We start from the raw sequence: 14,825 nt of genomic DNA, 5'->3' as shown, positions 1-14,825 counted from the left end.
GTTGGGGTTTTCAGTATATGGTAGAAGAACCACACCATGCAAATGCATTTTGTACCTTGGAAAAGATCTAAATATCAGTACAGAATCTGAGAGACTAGCAGTAATCGTAAAATTTACATTTACTTTAACTGAATTTTACAAACCACATTTTGTGCAGTTATCTGATACATAGTTGCCTTTAAGACACTAAATATAAAATAAACAAATACGCTAGTATATATTTCCATGAAAAAGTAATTTCCCGATTCCCTCTATTATTGCATATTGAATGGTTTCAGATCTTTAGACAAAATGTATTAGACAAAGGAAACCTAAAACTAAAACACATTTTTAAAATTATTATTTCATTTCATGAAAAAAGTTATCAACCACCTATATCACCCTTGTGAAAAACGTAATTGCCCCTTAAGCCTAATAACTTGTTGTACCACCTCTAGCAGAAATAACTGCAACTAAATGCTTCCTATAATTTAGTATCCGTCTTTATTTAGATTCTCTAAATAAAAATCCAAGTTGATGTAAAGGACTGTGAAAGAGAAAAATCTATCAATCACTTACAATTCTCTAACATAAACACATCTACATCCCCCATGCACCCTTCCCCCACCACCTAAGACTCACTCATTCACTCACAAACAGACATTGATCTCTTCACAAACACTCAAAGCAACACAGCTTAAGACAACAGATTTAAAAAGGGGGGTTCATTTATTGATCAAACTCCTGGGTGATTCTTCAACAATGTATAGGCTACAATGCTTCATACATTTCCCCCCATATCTCATTGAATTGTTTCTTTTTATCATCTGACATTGTCAAATAGTATTTCATAAGTGTTTTCCTATTCTCACATGCAGGTGCTTCAGTATTTTTAGTATTCATTTCTTAAAAACTAAAGACGCGAAAAGGATCTGCCACCCTAGTTGGATATCTTACATTTTCCACATTTTTAAAAACACATATCAGGGGTGTAAATGCAGTTACACACCCCTAATATCCATCGTTTTATGTCTTCCCAACTCTTCCTAATTTTCTCACAATACTAGCTTATGTTGAATTAAACATACATTTTCATTAGCAGTAATTTTGTGTGTAAGTTGCAAATATAGTTTCCATTTAATTTTAGCATTTACAATACTGAGATCCTAATTCAATTTATTGTATTTTTTTCTAATAAGTCATTGTTCACTTCTGATATAAGTAAAATATTATATATGTGTTACCTATCAAGTTTCTCTTTTCATCAATATTAAATAGGATTTTTTCAGTTGAAGTTTAGCAGTATCCCATTTTGTAATTGTATTTAAATATTTATGTATCTTTTAGCTTATATTTGTCTTTAAGCTCATTTTTATCTGTACTCATTTTATAAAATCTGATACATTATGAATTCCACATTTATATATGATTGCCAGCATATTTGGATATTTTGAATAATTATTGATGGGTTATTCCAGTTACGAATATATTTGAGTGTTTAAAAATGTGTTTAGAATTTTTATATTTACATTTGTTTATAACTGTATATAATTAAATTTGCAGGTTTCATTTTTTGCTTGGCTAGGGCTAGAAATATATTATAAGGCTGTAATTGGTAATCTTCAATATCTATCCATGGTTCCCAATTCTGATTATTAATAATATATAATCAATAATATGATCAATAAAAAATATTTGTGCGGCATAATAATAAAGCTCAATTTAAATATAAAGCCTCCCTCTTCTTTTGGATAATGAAACTTTCCTACTTATACAGTGTGTTTTTTATCCAGATGTAAGCGGTAAGAAGTGAATTTACCTATTCAAAAAGAAATTTAGGTGGGGGTAATAGCAGAGTTGTTTTTGCCACCAGTTTTTGATTTAGTCATGGTCTTAGACTTTTGACTAAAATGCATTGTAGTTTTAGTCATATTTAGTCATATTCATGCATTCTTCATTACTTTTAGTTTAGACAAAAATGACTAAAATCATATTTATTTTAGTAGACAAAAAGAACAAAATATTTTAGTCCTAACATAATTTTTGCTGCATTTAATGCCCTGCCTACAGTAAATACCATGATTATAAAATACTTTGTAACTTACTCAGGGGGTTTGTGACTTCACTCTGCTTCACATGTGCATACAGCAATGCCCAGCTGCAGTGTGAACACTTCTTTTCTGAAGACAATTAAGATATTAAAGATTAATATAAAACATAAAATTGTTTTATTTAAAAAAATTAAAAAAAACTCATGATTAATCATTGCTGATTAAATATAGGTAATTGGACAATATAACAGGATCCATTTGTTTGGGTATAACATGTTATTAACATGTTTTAAATAATGTTGATAAAACATGCACAATTGTGCAATGCAAATGAAAATGATTTTATTACTCGCCTACAGGCTCCTGAGGAGAAATACTATAAAGAAAGACTATAGCACTTATGACATTGAGAATTATGTGAATATAATGTTCTTATATTAATTTAATAACGTCATCGTTGGAGCTCTGCTGATGCACTTTTATTAATTGCTTTACTTTTAATATATTTTTAAATTGCAATGAAAAATACCAGTATTACTACACCTGTGAAGGCTTATGCACCAAATAAGCCTATTTCTTTTCTTTGCTCAGCGGTAAATAAATTAAAGTGACTTTTAAATGACAGACGCCCATCTGTCCAAGATACAGAACTAATTCTGTGGTCAGAGTTCATGCTCCTTTAGAGAACCATTGTTGTTTTGTTTGTTTGGTGCTGCAATCATTGTCACTTTCGTGTTTTCCAATCTGCTCTCCACTGGCATGGAGTGTCACTAAACAAACACTTTGAAGCCGCAACAAGTATAGGTATGCACACTTTGCTGCCAAACTCTACCCACATTTGGCAGGTGCCGGTTGTAAACGTCAAGTCATGGTTGTAATATATTTATATGTACAACAAAGCAACTTCAACACAATGTCTGTGTCTATTTTCGTTTCGTCCTATTTTCCTCATTCAAAATGCAAAATGAATTAGTCATCGTTCCAAAAAGGCATTTCCGTCACATTATTGTCTTCATTATCGTCATCAAAAAGCTGGGCATTGACAAAAAATTTTGTCATAATTTTAGTTGATATAAACAACACCAGGTAGTAGGTATTGTTTGGAATGTATTTACAAATTTTGGTAACCACATCATCTTAAAAAGATTTATTCTACTCATTATATACCTTTTTCAAATCAGACCGATCAAGATTTGATTTAAGGTTTTTAAAGAAAGAAAATTATCTTCATGTAGCTGTGGTTTGTCCGCACTAATATGGCACCCAAGATATTTAATATTCTTCATTTGCCACTTAAGAACTGGTATAACTTAGGTTTTTGCTATATTTATTTCATAGACTGATATCTTTGAAAATTCTGTAATCATTTTTATTAAAGGCATACTATGCAGTATCTTTTATTTAAATTTTATAAAATAAATGTACTAAGGCATATCTATGCATGGGCAATCTCAGTCTTCACACACTTTAGCTGAATTTGTGCACCTTTCACCTGTATTTGTTATTCTAAAACATGTTCGGGAGGTTTCTGGGCGTGGCACTCTTCTGTGTGAGGAGGGGTGGGCATGGCTGCACAGCCTGTGGTTTTGGATCAGATTCCAATTAAGTGTTTGTTGCTAGTCAGTTGCTGCAATAGCAGATTCTAAGAAGCCTAGATACAGTGAAACAAAAAGACAAGCCGACAGGGCTCGCTCAAAAACTAGAGTCAGCATTGGAAGCTGAAGTTTGCCAAGGGGATGAAAAGCAAGGGGAGTTGGTCTGTTTTCTGTTAGACCTGTAAGTAAGTTACTTTTAGCTAGTTAGTCTACCTTACACAGCAAAATGCCCGAGGTTGGGTAGCTTTTGCTTCAAATTCTGTTCTTCCATTAAGACGTCTCTTCCATGGGAACTACTGTTACTGTCTATAGTTAGTAGTAACTTAACTAGCTTGGCAATTCACCTGCATTTAATTCAGTCAGGGGAAATTAATTCAATATAGCATGCATGCTATCTAGCTAACGTTACGTGTAGCTAACTTCACTAACAAAGCTAACAAAGTTGCAAACAACTTTGAAAAGGCAATGGGTAACTTCAAGAAAAAGTCTTTCACTTCACAAGTATCTTAGCTACAGTTGAGGCCAAAACTTTACATACGCCTAAGCTAAAGATATTCACAACTCCACACATTTCATGTTACCAGACATTTCTTTTGGCAAGTCAATTAGGGCATCTACTTTGTTCACATCAGAGGTAACTTCAAAACAATCAGAGACAGATTTATTTCAGCTTTAATTCCCTATATCAGAATTTCAGCGGGTCAAAAGTTTACATCCACTAAGTTGCCACCGCGACCCTGACTTGGACTAAGTGGTTAGAGAATGGATGGATGGATGAAGTTGACTGTCTCTTTAACCCTCTGGGGTCTAAGGGTAAAATGAGGCACACTGGTGATTGTGCGATGCTCTGACATTTGTGTAAATTTCATCAACTTTATATACAGTGATTCCAAAGTGTTTCATATCTTTGTTTTCAGCACAGACTCAGCTACAATAATATGGCAGCAGTAAGTAGATCATAATCATGTGTGGATTGTAAACTGCTCTAAAAACACACAAACTGTAAACAGTAGTTTTGAACATGCACAGGAATGTTGTAATAAAGCACACTGAACAATTGTGACTAAGACTTTTGGTCACTGAAATGTGTTCATCAAGGTCTTGGGTATCAAAAGACAAAATATTTTAGCAAATCCAATGAGAAATATAAAAAACATTGCTAAAAGTTAGTGTTGTGACTACTATTTTTCAACACCAGGTGAGAATGGGAGGGCAAATGGCCTTTCTGTAATGAATATGCATTGGGTAGGACGACCTGCCAGCTAAGTAAGGCTATTCACACCTGGCCGCATGCCTCCCCACCACTAAGACAAAGACTCAGTGAGCCATTAAGAAGACAGAAACAAAGACATCTTTTGATTTTCAGAACATTTATTGAAGCAAACTATACGCATGGAAGATGAGATGAGACTGGTGTACTCTTGCAACGCTTGCGTGGCCTCTTAGCTAGTGGTGAACTAGGCCGTGTTTCCTGATCAGCATCTCTGTAAATATGATAAAAACAAAATTGTTAGGAAATGTGACATCAAATCAAACTATTTATATAGCACATTTCCTTCAACAGGTGAAAATTAAATGTGCTTTACAAAAAAGGGGCAAACCACTAACTAATGAAAACAAAACTTAGGAAATGTGACATGGTTACATCATGTACAAACAAAGAACCAAACAAACACAACCAGACGCAGAGAGGTAGCCTATAATTTTGAGAAGCAATGGTTAGAATCATTTGTAGTGTGGGAATTTACAAGCGCGCATATTAGTGAATATTCCTACAAACACACAGAGAATGTAATACAGCACATATTTACAAATAATGCAAGCTATCAACGAAACAACATTAGCTAAACTAAATAAACACTGATATTCCAACTCAAGTACACGCAACTCATCAATAACAATGCCTCAATCTGAAGTAGGCTAGGTCTGTTTAGCTAAGTGGTTTTTTTATTGCTATTTCCCGAACTTACTTAGAGTATGCTAATATCGATTGTGCAAGGACATCAGTTTTAGAATCCTAGCCATGCCACTACACGCCAGGCATGAGCTATTTATTACGAATATGATCGAAAAACATACAGTCTACCTGATACTTCTAACACAACCAGATGCAGAGAGCCTAGCCTATGATTTTGAGATGCAATAGTTCGAATCGTTCGTAGTGTGGGAATTTACAAACGCGCATATATTCCTACAAACACACAGATACGTTGCAATACAGTACACATATTTACCAATATGACCATAAGAAATATACTTACGCATGAAGTTGATCCTCAGCTGGATCAGTTCGCTGTTCGGAATGACACCGCTCTTCATCAGTGTCGGCTTCCGGACGGACCATTTTCCAAAATTAAACAAAATGTTCACCTCAAAAGAAGTGAATTAGGCTACACTTTGACATTCTATCCCGCTTTCGCAGACTTGGCATTTCTCACATGGATCTCGCATCGCCCCTCCTTTAGCCTCCTTCTATGGAGAGTAATTATAATGTCGTTAACATGTGAATGTGATTTGGGCGGACGTCCTGCTGAGCGAAATTCACATAGTAATGAGTAAAGTTTAACGAAGCATACATGGTCTAATTAATCAAATTTAAAACTTTTAAAACAATTCATATTATTTGCCAATGGGCGCATTGGAAAGTCACGATTCTAAGGTTTCTGTCAATGTTTTTGTTGCGTCTGTATGATAACAGCTCGTGAAGTTAATCATCCAAATAGAAACGAAAGTTAATTTCATCTTGTCGAGCTCCGCCGGCGGAGCTCTCGACCCCAGAGGGTTAACAATGGCCCGTTTTACTTGGCGGTGTTGCTTGGCTTGGCTGATCCCAGTGCAGATGGTGTCTGCTATCACCTTCAGGACCTGTTCATGATGGCAGCGATAGCGCCCCTCTCCCAGGGCCTTCGGGCAACAGCTGATGATGTGTTCGAATGATCCTCTTCTCTGGCACAGTGGGCATGCTGGTGTCTCATCCATACCTCAGCAGTAGAGGTTAGCTGGGCTGGGGAGAACGTCATAGACCGACTGGATCAGGAACTTAGTCTGGAGTGGCTCAGCCTATTAAAGCTCCGTCCAAGAGATCTTCCGTTTTGTTTTTTGCTCCCATCTGGTCCATGCGCCCTGCTGCCGCATCCCCACCATCCTACTGGAGCGAACTTCCTCCACCCCTGCTCACACCTCCTCCTGGACCAGGTGACACCTCTCTTTGCCTTGGACCTTGTCGTAGCAAGGTCTTGGGACGCTACCAAACCCTGCATGCCCAGAGGTCACTGATCCCACCAGGATGCTGTGCCGCAGCCATGACTCAGCCTGTTTGACTGCCTCCTGCGCCCTCCACTTCCTCCCAGTCCTCACTTCCGTGCCGGCTGTGGAGACTCTAGTGTCAGTGGAGTCTCTGTATTGCAGCACCTCTCTTACACGGGTGACCATGAACTCCTCAGTCAGGCTGCTGAATGGGAGGCGTAGCTTGTTCTTCTGCTCATACAAGGCGATGCTGCTCAGGATTTGTGGCAGGCCCAGCCATCTACGGAGGAATCGGCTGTCTTTTGTTTCAAAGCCCTTGCTAGTCTATGAGGTCCCATTGACTACTATCAAGGGCCACAGGAGACGGGGGAGGCAAGGTCTAGCCACAGAATGGCCAGGTCTCCTCTACCTTCTCATGCCTCTCTGATGATCTGGGTGACAACCCCTGTGTGCTCAATGCATCCTGGCACCTTTGGGACTCCCCCCTTCTGCACTGAGGTGTCGATGAAGGAGTTCTTCAGGAGGTACTCTGTCAGGCGTCGGGCAACAATACTAACGAACTGCTCGATTTTACTTGAGTTCTCCTCTGGAATCCGGACACCCTCTGCAAATCTCCATGGCTGGGCTACCTTCCCCTTCCTCCAGATCATCCTGAGGATCCTCCATAGGCAGTGTAAGAGGTTGGGACACCTCTTGTAGACCTTGTATGGCATTCCACTTGGGCCAGGTTCAGTGTTTCATTGCAAACTGAAAAAGAGAAAATTCATTTTTGATTTTTTGCCTAGACAATTGCATTTGTGGTACTTTATTTCTTCCTAAATTATGAATATAAACTAACCTAAGTTAGTAATGTAAATGGTATAAATGTCTTGCTTCATTTAAGCCATTTGATCACCCTAGCTATCATGTTCATACTCAAAACAGACAGGGTGATTCATTTCTAAAGTAATTGTATTGCTGCTATTGTGCTTTTAGCTGAATTTTTATATGCTATGCCTAGGTTTGGGAAGAACAGGTGCACAATTGTAAAGCATCACATGCCCAACATTTTAAGCTGGAGTGTGAAAAGTTTTCATATCTGCGCTGTCCTCTAATTCATTTGCCAGTTTGGGGTCTCTCCCCATTAATCACTGCTTTTAAATAATAAAAAAAATGTTTTTTCACCCACTTAAGTACATTCAAGAATAGGTAGTGTTGTTTGTTCTTTGATGTTTGTACTCAATGTTACATTTAACCCCAAGGTTGGGATAAAAAGTAATTTTGCTTGGGGTACACCTAACTGTCTTATTAGTTGTAAAAGTTAACACAAATGTAAAGCAATTCAATTGCAAATAAGATTTCATGTTGTATGATACAAACAGACTTTAATTTATTTCTTGATTACATTTATATATTTATATGTTGTTCGTGGTCTACCTAAATTAATGAAAATTTATCACAAGACTGTACATTATTCTCCATAGGAGAATTCTCCGAGACCAATCCGCCTCTCCGGCAGACTGACTGCTACACACCTCCACCATGACAATTCAGCCAAAGGCTAATTTGGCTTATGCTGAGACTGCTCCTTCCCGGGTTTCGGCACCAACTGTCACACACCAAGCGTGACGCCCCTGGGAGGAGAGATGCGGCAGTTCCGGGAAACACCGTTTTTGTCACATGGAGAGAGAGAGCGCACACCCACAAACATTAAATAAAATAAATGGACCACTTCACCCTTCCCCCTCACGGGTTCCGGGCAAAAACAATAAACTAAAACGACAAAAATCATAATTACGCTCTCGGTGTTTGCTGCTGGTCTCGGCACCGAACTGTGGAGAGCAGATTTAAGCACCTGGGCTGATTAGCTAACGCAGCCCAGGTGCGTGTGCTCTCTCCACCAGCCAGCACAGTTGAGACCAATCCGCCTTCCCGGCGGATCGACTGCTACAATTTCATTTTGTCTAAAGAGCTGAAACCATATGCTGTAATAGAGGAAATCAGGAAGACTGGGATAAGTAACGCACAGTCTTCAATACATCAGTCATCCTACACAGTAAAATGTCTGGTGTTAATTCAACTCTAAAAGAGTACATATGAGTCCAATAGGGACCATATGTACTTCGTAAGAGTTGATTCAACACTGAACATGTTACTGTATAAAGACAGCAGTCAAGGCCTCTACCAACTACACAGTCTTCCAGGTCTCTATCTGGAAAAAGCACTGGGATGATGACCAGTGTGAAATGACTCTGCAAGCTGCAGGTTTAGTGTGACATCTTTACTGTATATAAAAAATAAAACAAATCTAATTTTTATTTATTTTTCAGATTCTTGTGGCACTCCGCCACCTCCACTTCAAGAACATTGTACACTGTGACCTCAAACCTGAGAATGTCTTATTGGCATCAGCTGATCCTTTTCCACAAGTAAGAATTATACCAAAATGCATAAAATACTAAATGCCTAAAATGTAAATGTCTCTTTCTCTCTCTATTGTATTCGTATTGCCAAAGCGTGGCAAGGAACATGTGAAACATACAGATAGGTGAGAAATTAAAGGAAAAACCAACATAAGTAAGGTGTTGGGCAACCACGAGCTGACAGAACAGCTTCAATGCGCCTTGGCATATATTCTACAAGTCTCTGGAACTCTACTGGAGTGATGGAACACCATTCTTCCAAAAGATATTCCCTAATTTGGTGTTTTGATAATTGTGGTGGAGAGCGTTGTAGGCTCAAAATCTCTAATTGGTGTGAAATTGGCTTGAGATCCGGTGACTGCGAAGGCCATAGGCCATACATAGGCCATTTTCATGAAGTGACCCCTCTTGCCCTATGTGTGGATGGGGGCATTGTCATTCTGGAAGCAACCACTTCCATCAGGATAGAAATGTTTCATCATAGGATAAAGGTGGTCACTCAGCATAACTTTGATTGATTTGCAGTGATCTTTCCCTCTAAGGGGACAAGTGGACCCAAACCATGCCAGGAAAATACCCCCCACAGCATAACAGAACCACCGGACCCCCTCACTGTAGGGGTGAAGCATCCTGTACCGTTCTCTTGGTGTATGTCACACATGCACTCGCCCACTTGTTGAGAATATGGTGAAAGATATCATCTAACAATATCACTTTTTTCCACATCTCTGTAGACCAGTGGCTATGGTTTTTGCAACAGTGAACTCTCAGTTGTCTTTGTAACAAGGGGTTTATGCACTGCAACCCTACTATAATATCCCTCTCTATGTACTTGTTGACGGATTGTTTTGCTGACAGTCTGACCACATCCTGCATTGACATTCATTTATATGAGGAAGAGCTGCTGTTCTGTTTTCCCATACATATTGCGCTAATGCACAAGTATCACAGTCATCAAATGTGCACTTTCAACCACAATTTCTGACCGTATTTACTGATATCTTTCCTATAGACCTACATGCAGATGTTACTTTAGTCACTGTTCCTATTGAAACACAAGCCAGTTGTGCAATCTTTGTGACTGAAGCTCCTGTCATCTGTGCCCCAATAAAGAACCCTTTTTCAAACTCACATATCTTTTCTTCTTGCCATTTTGATTCAAAATTGAGGTCAGCTGGGTATTTTTATACATGCCACAAAGCATGATAGGATATTAATTGCTTCATTTTATCATGCAGTACACATGTATAGTAGCATCTGCATTATATTATTATTTATATTAGGGATGGTGCCGAATACAAATATCATAGTCGCTAAAACCTGAATAATGCGTTCTCTCCGAATGTTTTCTCCTTTCATTCAGATTTTTTTCCTTCCTCTTTGATGCAATATATGTATGTATTTATTTAACTACTTTTTCCATTTTGTGTTTCGTCATGCTTATTTTAGTGCTTTTTTCTGTGTTCCTTAATATGCCTCGATACATTTTGTCTTAGTCTATATAACAAAACCACTATCATTTAGAAACACAAAAATTGAAATTGATTCAGCTGTGTCCTTTATTTCAAGAAAATAGTTTTGCAATATATGGTTTCATAAACTTTATGAAATTAGGTCGCTGCTGGTGCAGAATGTGTTGTTGTAATGCTGGATATGTTGGACACCACTGAACATTAAGGTAGTAGGTAGTAAAAAATGTGGCCTTTCTTGAGTTAAAACATGGAAAGAAACAAGTAGGTCAATGACACACCCAACACTGGCTGAATGCGGCTCTAAAATATCTGACCTGCCCCCAAACGAGTGTTTCGTCCAAGCAACTTTTCAGTACAGTTTTGTCTCGCCATTGCCATAGATTACTCTCAGCTCATGTGTAGGAGCTTGGCTTCACAAAATACAACTTGGGTTAGGTTTGAGTAAGAGCATAGCTGATGTATTCCACCCAGGGAGGCTTTTCAGTTTTTTCTTTCATGTATCCATGCTTTTGCATATAAAACTTACAGGTAAAGTGGGGCATCAACAAAGAGTGGAGAAAAAGTATTAGCAAACAGAAAAACCACAAAACATGTTAGCCTTAAAGTCTGGAATGTTTTTATTTCATTAGAAGTTCATAGCATAAAATAGTTCATAATGAAGATGAGGAACTATTTTTTAAACTATATAATAATTCATTTAATTTATAATTGACTTCATTGTCCCTCAGTTAGGGGTGGTGGTGGGGGTTATGCAGTTCCTACTATGCAGTTCAGAGTAAGGATGGGTGACTATGTTTTGATTTATAAATTTTGCCTATGTTTGAAACTTGGTTTGACTGTTTGTTTACATCAGTGTTATGCAAGGCTGTTATGGCAATTTATAAAACGGGCAGCTCAAATCAAATGCCGTTTGGTTTGCTCAAGCAGAGGCTCAGTTCGCTATACAGAGGATTTCCGAGGACGATACAAAATTTTAGTACGTGGTCTCCACCCTCGGCAACGCTTCTTGAGGCCATCTTCTTGAGAATCCTCCGGAGGATGACAAATATGCTACATTGAAAGCGTATCTTCTAGAGACTTTTTGACCGACAGAGGCTGAGCGCACCCGCTAGCTCCTCTCTCTACCCGGCCTGGGGGATGCTAAACCATCGGAGCTAATGGATCGTATGTTGGCTCTACTGGGCAATCATCACAAGCCGTGTTTCATTTTCAAGGTACTGTTTCTGCAGCAGCTACCAGGGCAAGTATGGTCAGCTCTAGCTAACTCTCGCAATTCGGATTACCGTGTTATCCAACATGTTGCTGGGAAGAACAACTCCGTCGTGGACTGTCTCTCTCGGGCTCTCACCAGTACTGTCCATCTCGGGATCGACTACTCACGCATAGCAGTTGATCAGGTTTCCGACCAGGACGTCTGAGCATGTAGGACCACGGACACGGGCCTTCAGTTAGTGGATGTCTCCTTTGACGAGGCTGGTTCCGCACTCCTGTGTGATGTTTCATTGTCCCTGCTACTTGGAGAAGACAAGTTTTTTATGCCCTCCATGGCCTTTCTCACCCGGGCAGGAGACCATCACAGCGGTTGGTGGCGGCCAGGTTCGTCTTGGACTGAAAAAGGACGTTCGAGACTGGGTTAATGCCTGTGTAGAGTGCCAGCGCGCCAAGGTGCACCGCCACACCAAGGCCCGATTGACTCCCCTCACTGTGCCTGAAAGGCAATTTGAGCATGTGGACCTGGTTGGGCCCCTACCACCCTCCCGTGGTTGCACCTACCTCCTTACTATGATTGACAGAACGACCCGGTGGCCAGAAGCGGTTCCGCTGTCTTCAACAACATCTGCCGACGTGGTGCGTGCATTCATTGGCACGTGGGTTGCCCATTTTGGTGCCCCATCGGACATATCCTCTGACCAGGGGCCCCAGTTCACATCAGAGCTTTGGGGTGCTGTTGGCCAGGGTCTCGGGGTGAAGCTGCACTGCACCACCTTATCATACTCAAGCTAACGGGCTATGTGACAGGTTTCATCACTTTATGAAGGCCGCATTCAGGGCCAGTCTCCGGGACAATGGGTGGGTTGACAGACTTCCGTGGGTCATGCTGGGCCTCAGAACAGCCCCCAAGGAGGACCTCCAGTCCTCCTCAGCTGAACTCGTCTATGGGCAGCCGCTGCGAGTTCCCGGGGATTTTATCCCCAATACCATGACACCCTGGTCTGCAGCCCAGCAACGGTCTGTTTTCCTGGACAATGCCAAGGTTTTCACGCCCGTACCCACGTCACAGCACGGTTTGTCCTGGGCCCACATTCCACCTGATCTTCATACGGCAGAGTACGTCTTTGTCCGCCATGATGCCCATAGAGCACTGCTGCAGCCGCCTTATGATGGGCCCTTCCGTGTTTTGAAGACAGGGGACAAGTCGTTTGTGTTCGACATAGGAGGGAGGCCGGACCACATTTCAGTGGATCGTCTGAAGCCAGCTCACATGGACCTGGATCAGCCCGTTCCTTTGGCTCAACCACACGTTACTTCACCCACCACTTTAACAACTGCTGCCTTACACAGTCTGTTATATATACCATTCGATAAGGAAACTCATATCGCTCATGGTCACTTACCCTTTTCTTTGCACTATAGTCTGTGATCATGTCAAACTTCACCTACATGCCCATTCTGCTAAAAACATTGTTTCAACTAATACATTTCATAATTTCTCCTTATTTCTCTCATACTATTGTTATTTTATCATATGCAAAGCTTGCTGAGACATATGCGTCTGCTCCTATTCTCACCTATCAAGTGTTTCGGTTCTACTACTTCCAATTCTCATGTAAGGTGACTGATCTAGCTTAGCAAAACAGCGAAGAGGTCTCCTACTTGCAGATAAGCATATCAAAATGCCTTATAAACCTTACAAACACTAAAAGTGCATCTCCACGAAATAACAAAAAAAAAAGAGCAGGACTGAAGGGTACACAAGTTGCAACCTAGGGAGCTCTAATTCTACGGGCTTGCTGATAATTTTGTCAATCAAGGCTCATTGGATGGCCGTCAGAGTACATACATTGGGCAGCTGTGTTTCAGCTGTGTTTCTCATGTGTTTATACTTACGCCACCACACCCTTTGTCACATCCACTGTTTTTCATATATAGCAAAGCAAAAGTGGTAAACGGTACACGCTCATCAGACTGTACAAATTCACACAAGGATAGCCATAATCCACAACCGTTTCTTAAAGGGTCACTTCGCATATTTCACTTTAAATTCATGTACAAAACTTCTGGTAAATAACTACAGGAAGCATATTCCTCCAGAAAACATATGTTTATACTTGCTTGTCAACTTCATTTTACTAAATGTACAAGTTCTTGTATATTTGCTACTTACAATAAATACTGCATGTACAATACGTATTGTACATACATACATTGAAAAGTCCTTTATCCCCATGGAGATATTTCCCTCGCAGCATGTTATATTCACATTTACGAACAGACATTTATACCAAGAATCATACAATCATTCACGCAACAGAAAGGCTGGACAGCTAAATACATACACACCAATACAAATTGGACATATAGACGCCTATTCAATCAATCTTGACTCTCACAAACCCATCCACACATATTTTTGGCCTGTCCATGTACTGTATGCTTATACATACAGGGTCAAGTGACTTGAAACAATTGAGGAACCATTGGGTAGCATTGCTTTGGAATACAGTTTATTTAATGTTGGTGAGGAAAGATAGCCTATATTGTTTGTAGTACAGTAACTTGGCGTCATTCTGATATCAATTCTTTTAATGGCAGGCCTAGATTTTGCCAGTTTGAATGAATGAGTTATAGACAGTGTATGTCTTGTATGTGTGAGTAACTTGGCATTTTTGTACATTGAAAACATGTTTTTTATGAGATGTAAACACAAACTTACAGCAGTGGTTGTAACAGTGCACAACAAACCCAGATTCCCTCTGTGCTAGCAGGTATATCCACACGATTTTTATAAATAAATTATACCCATTTTTGTTTTAGAATGAGATCCTTGGGTAACGAAATCCCTACCTCGGGACTGCATCC

The 14,825-nt window shown here is 39.7% G+C and overlaps 1 protein-coding gene across 2 annotated transcripts in view; it reads left to right on the top strand.

The window, feature by feature from the left end:
- Positions 1–14,825, top strand: part of prkd1 (protein kinase D1) — a 350,726-nt gene that overhangs the window by 314,068 nt on the left and 21,833 nt on the right. Inside the window, exons 16-17 of one of the 2 annotated variants that reach the window (XM_064308080.1) lie at positions 9,181–9,279; positions 9,816–10,404. In XM_064308080.1, coding sequence (XP_064164150.1) covers positions 9,181–9,279; positions 9,816–9,953 — 237 coding nt within the window. In that variant the 3' untranslated portion in view covers positions 9,954–10,404. Of the gene's footprint in view, positions 1–9,180; positions 9,280–9,815; positions 10,405–14,825 lie in introns of those variants that run through there. The other variant, XM_064308071.1, reaches the window with a different exon arrangement.

The sequence above is a fragment of the Anguilla rostrata genome, chromosome 1 (genome assembly GCF_018555375.3).
Source record: "Anguilla rostrata isolate EN2019 chromosome 1, ASM1855537v3, whole genome shotgun sequence".
Classification (NCBI taxonomy): domain Eukaryota; kingdom Metazoa; phylum Chordata; class Actinopteri; order Anguilliformes; family Anguillidae; genus Anguilla; species Anguilla rostrata.
This window is presented reverse-complemented; position numbering and strand designations above follow the sequence as displayed.